We start from the raw sequence: 5,631 nt of genomic DNA on the forward strand, positions 1-5,631 counted from the left end.
AGAAACCCTATACAGGGTTGCTATGGATTGGAACCAACTCAACGGCACTTAACAACAACAAGAAAATCCTAAAACAGGAGTTCTGGTATGGCGCTGTAGGATAAACACTGATTGCTAACCACAGGCCGATGGTTCAAACCCACCAGCTGCTCCTTGGAAACCCAATACTTGGTCGCTGTGAGTTGGAACTGACTCACTAGCACTTAACAACAATAATCCTAAAACCAGATAGATGCTTCAGGTCCCGACTGTGAATAACAAACAGAAAGCTAAAGCTAGAACCCTCTTGAGAATAACTCACTGGAGACCAAAGTACTTTCAAAAGAGAACGCAGGCCCCACGTCAGTTTATTACATGCAGAGCTGCAAAGACACTTTACACACATTTAGTTAGATGGTTCTTCCTAACTATCCCCAAGAATAATCTTTGTATATTTCCTGTAGTCAGGATGCATAGCCTTTCCCAATGTACAATCACAGGGAAACACCTTTTCTTTTTTTAAAACAGGGCACAGTAGGATTTGAACATCAGGTCAACAAATGCTTAGAACTGGCCGAATACCTCTATGCCAAGATTAAAAACAGAGAAGAATTTGAGATGGTGTTCGATGGCGAGGTAGGTTGTCATCATAGACTGGATGCAAAATATTTCTGGAAAACCTAATGGGGGAAGTTCCTCTAGTCATATTATCCTATATTACATGATGCTGCTTCTGAATTTTTATTCTTACCCACCCTCTATTTAATTCTTTCTTCTTCCAGTAGCATTTGGAAGGCTCTTCCCTTTGACCTCTTCTATAATGAGTAGCTCTCAGCCAGCCCTTTGCAGAAAGGGGGTCTATCCTTGCCAGATCTGAATCCATTATTGTTGAATTTGTCTTACTGTTGTGTTGAACTTCCACAATAAAGTGTTTCTCAGTTTCAGGAAGCTTATAGGCTGGATATATCCTTAACTTCCAAGACTGGTTCTATAAGATTCTATGTAGATTCATTATGAGAACAAGATAAAATTGTCGGCCCTGACTTCATATCCACATTACATACAGTAAAGTATTTGTCATACCAATAGGTACTAAGTGGCTGCCTCATGCCAGGCACTGTGCCGGCAGTTAGGTTCTGTAGAATTGACCCAAACAGATCATTGTTCCTGCCCTAACGGTGCTCACAGTTTGAATCAAGAAAGATGGAGGAGGGACCAGTGCTGAAAAGAACATCCACGTATAACCCAATAATATAGAATACCACCTACATTCAACATTAGTCCATTTACCAAGCAACCTAAACTAGGGATACACCTGAGAGCCACCAAGTAAACGTAAGAATCTTGAGCATTAAAATCCATGATACGATGTTGAGTGTTAAACATTTTAATAGCAGATTAGAAAAAGCAAGTGTGATGTCTCAAGCCAGTTAGAAGCAGACATAAGGATGACAACTAGAAAGAAGCTGAAAAAACTATTGTTGTTGTTATTAAGTGCCATCGAGTTGGTTCTGACTCATAGAGACCCTGTACAGGGTTTCTGAGGATTGGCTGGTGAGTTTGAACCTTGTGGTTCAAAGTGACTTTGCAGTCCAGTACATTAACATGCAGCGCAATACCTGGAAAAAACTGTAACAAGCTGCTTCTGTGATATGTGACCCTTTGGCCTCTGCCCTGTTTGGTGTCGCAAAGATCTTTTAGCCAGTCTATGAATGCCCAAAGGACACGTACTGCAAGCCAGTCTCCTGCCCATAGACACTCAGCTTTACTCAGTCCATGGGCCTAGAGTCCACAGCTGCTGTGACTCTCCATGCCACCACCTCTGCCATCACCTCTGCTATTGCAGCTTTTCAAGGTAGGGATCTCACACTCCACTCATCTTCTTCCTTCTTGATGGTCCTGGGATCATCCTTTCCTGCTTCTGATATGGCTCTTTTTAAATCTAGCTGAATGGCAAAACTAACCAATTCCAGCCTTAGAGTCCTGTGCAACTTACTTGCATGATCCCACCAATCAACTTAGTGGAAATTAAGAAGACATTGGATAGGAAAGCCATATTAAGTAAATTCAAGGTACCACATAAGCACACCGAACAACTATAACAAAACACACACAAAAAAAATACAAGTCTTTAGTGCACAGATGCTGGACAGTTTTAGGCATTTCATAAGCCTTGTCTTATGGCTTAAAACCAGTATTCATTTTCAAAATAACAATCATGAGTAATAAAGGCAATATTTAGTAACAGTATAATAAACTCATTAAAATATTCAAAATAAACTATTTTTCAAGCATCTTCTATATATGAGGTATATGTTACCCAATGATGTATTTTTAAAAACACAAAAACTATTACTGTTTAAAGGTGGTAACTTTGGTTATCTAGAAAAGTTGCTATGGGGGTACTTCCCTTGCCAGTTGGAATTGGGTCAATTAGCCATTGTTCTCCTGGGTATTCTGTTAACCTTGTTTTCAAAATGGACAATCTGAAAAATTTCCACCAAAGGAACCATATGGGTGTTGGGAACAGATTTCTCTCAAGACTCATGATTGTCTTTGTTTCACTTTTTTTTTTTTTTTTGATGCTTGTTTGTTAAATCTCTGCAGCCTGAGCACACAAACGTCTGCTTCTGGTATATTCCACAAAGCCTAAGGGGTGTTCCGGATAGCCCTGAACGACGGGAAAAGCTCCACAGGGTATGTGATCTCTCCTTGTCTCATTCAATTCCCTACAATCTCCCGGTCTAGTCAGGATGACCACATTCTGGTGAGTCTTTCTAATGGGGGAGAAATAAAAACTGAAGACTTGGGTGAGCTTATAACTATATTGTTGCATTGTTCTCCTTGGACATTGATTGCCTCTTTCCTGTGGTTCAGAAGGAGGGAACAACTAAAGGATGAATCTCTACCTTAGGTTGGCGTTCTTCATTAAAAAGGCAGTGGAGTAATGTACATGGTCTTAAAAAAAGCAACAGTTGCCATCAAATCTGTTCCAACTCATGGCAACTCATATGTGTGTCAAAGTAAAACTATGCTCCATTGGGTTTTTAGTGGTTGATTATTTTGAAAGCAGATCACCAGATCTTTCTTCCTAAGCACATCTGAGTGGATTCAAACAGGCAATTTTTCCATTAACATGGAGCACTTTAACTATTTGCACCATCAACAGTAATTGTGAGGATGGCACAAGACCAGGCAGTGTTTTGTTCTGTTGTATATAAGGCCACTCTCAGTCAGAACTGACTCAATGGCACCTAAAAACAACTGGGACCACATGGGGGCCTTGGTGGTACAACTGTTAAACATTGGGTTAATATTTAACTAAAAGCTTGGCAGTTCAAGCCTACCAGGGAGAAAGATGCAGCAGTCTACCCCGGTGAAGATTACAGAATAGGAAACTATAGGACAGTTCTACTTTGTCTGATAGGATCACTATGAGTTAGAATCAACTGAATGGCACATGTTAAAGTGGCTTTATGTTTACTCTAATGCTGATTCATTCTGGCTGTTTATCTTTACATCTTTTCTATATATTATGTCCATATATTGGTATATTTAATTAATTTTATTGAGCACAGTCTGTGTGGAATGAAGTAGGCTGGGCTCTGAGTTATGCAGAAGCCTTAATTTATATTGTTACCTATAAGAGTTTTTTATTTTATTATCAGCCAAGGCTGATGTTCTCAAAATTTAGTCTCACGGTACTTTCTGAAGGAACTGATGAGTAGGTAGACATTAAATATTCATAACCACTGAAGATACATTGATATAAAGTATTTCTTTACCTTTTCCCCAATGTAAACACAAATAGTAAAAAGCAAGTTGCTCTTTTTCCAACCAAGAAATGGATTGAATTGTTAGAAAAGAGAGGGGTATTCATATCATTCTTATGGTTTGTTTTATGTTTTTCATCATAAGGTGGCTCCAAAAATCAAAGCTTTAATGATGGAGTCGGGTACAACCATGGTTGGTTACCAGCCTCAAGGGGACAAGGCTAACTTCTTCCGGATGGTCATCTCAAATCCAGCTGCTACCCAGTCTGACGTCGACTTCCTCATTGAGGAGATAGAAAGATTGGGCCAGGATCTGTAATCTCCCTCAGCAGAACATGAGTTAGTGGAGAAGGTCTCTTTCCCCTGCCACCCTAGAACAAACCTCTATAAGTTACAAAACCACATAGTCCATTTCACTGAGGGAATATATAATATCTTGAAGAATGCTGTTAAAATCTTACTTAAGCTTGTTTGTTATAGCTAGCTGGACAGTTCTTTTTAAAAAGTTGCACATTAGAAACACAGTATATATGTACAGTTATATATACCTCTCTCTCTATATATATATATATGTATAATGAGTGTGGCTTAGAAATAGTTTACAGCATGTTTCCCACTCCAAGAGAATTAGCTTTATCTTCAACAGTTACTGCAGGCTAAACATGATGCAAACCAGCTTGCCCAACAATTACAAGAAAGATGTTGTTCAAAATGTAGAGTCCTGGGGACCAAGGGAAATGCTGGTGGTAGGAGTTGACCTGACTGTCGTCGTTTCACTTACCTGAAGTCATGATGGATGAGAAAAATCAACACTAGTTGAAAAGTCACACCTTCCCTGTTAATATCCTATTAGGGGAAAATAGTAGCATTGTTACAGAGGTACTATTGCTGTGTTTTAGAGATTAATTTGTGTAGAGTGTGTTGTCTGATCTTGGGGGAGAGGAAGAACACATGTAATGATTTCAATGATTGTTGAATTGTAGGTAGATGAAATATTTGATTATTTATATTCAGAGATTTATCATGTTAAAGAGGTGTGTGGTATTTTTTTCTCATTTGTAATGTATCTTATTTATATATTATTGAAGTAAGTTCTGGAAACTGTTTATGGTATTTTCGTGCATTTGTGAGCCAAAGAGAAAAGATAAAAGTTAGTGAGACTTGTATTTATATTAGAGTGCCCTTAAATAATGACTTAAGCATAAGTTTACTGAACTGCCTGTAAATGAATCCTGATACTGTATATAGAGTCATATATATGGAAATTCCATGACTTAAGTTGCATCTGGTCTTCTATTCCCTGCTTTGTCTGGCTGTATGTCTGGTGTTCTCAGTGCTTTTCTAGTAGCTGTTGGATACTAACTGTAGATCCCTGTAATTTTGTAGTTCTTCATGACCAATCTCTGTGACTCACTTAGCTGAAACCTAAGGTAATGTTTCCGAAGACCTTCCGAAGATCTCAGATAAATTGACCAGGCTCACAACTGTTTTTGAAGAGAGGAAGTCCACACTGTGCGTTTTAGAGTATGTAAGAAGAATATAAATAAAAATATTCTCCATAGAGAATTTGAACAAAAGTTTTTTATAGTTTGTGATTCATACTGATAGGGATTTCTGATTATTGTTACTTGGATCATCAGCCCATTTGCTCTCTGCTGACTGATTTAAGACATCCTCAGTATCCTTATTATCAAGCTGGGACTCAACTCACCATCAAATGGTTTACAGCCCCTCATCTTTAAAATCATTATGATCGTAACTAACTAAAATTTGCAGCTCAAGCTTTGAGCCGTTTTTACATTTTCCTGTTTGCATCTTAGAGTTCCATGCATTCAATTATCAACAAATGTATTTCCTTCCTGTGTAGAAGGCACTGAAG

General features: G+C 38.5%; 1 protein-coding gene across 1 annotated transcript in view; it reads left to right on the top strand.

The window, feature by feature from the left end:
• Positions 1-5,329, top strand: part of GAD1 (glutamate decarboxylase 1 (brain, 67kDa)) — a 61,118-nt gene extending 55,789 nt beyond the window's left edge. The window contains exons 15-17 of the mRNA XM_006866618.1: positions 508-615; positions 2,587-2,676; positions 3,898-5,329. Of these exons, the coding sequence (XP_006866680.1) occupies positions 508-615; positions 2,587-2,676; positions 3,898-4,071 (372 nt within the window). The 3' untranslated portion in view covers positions 4,072-5,329. The remainder of the gene's footprint in view (positions 1-507; positions 616-2,586; positions 2,677-3,897) is intronic.
• The last annotated feature ends 302 nt before the right edge of the window (positions 5,330-5,631 follow it).

Source organism: Chrysochloris asiatica, unplaced genomic scaffold, assembly GCF_000296735.1.
Source record: "Chrysochloris asiatica unplaced genomic scaffold, ChrAsi1.0 scaffold00094, whole genome shotgun sequence".
In the NCBI taxonomy this organism is placed as follows: domain Eukaryota; kingdom Metazoa; phylum Chordata; class Mammalia; order Afrosoricida; family Chrysochloridae; genus Chrysochloris; species Chrysochloris asiatica.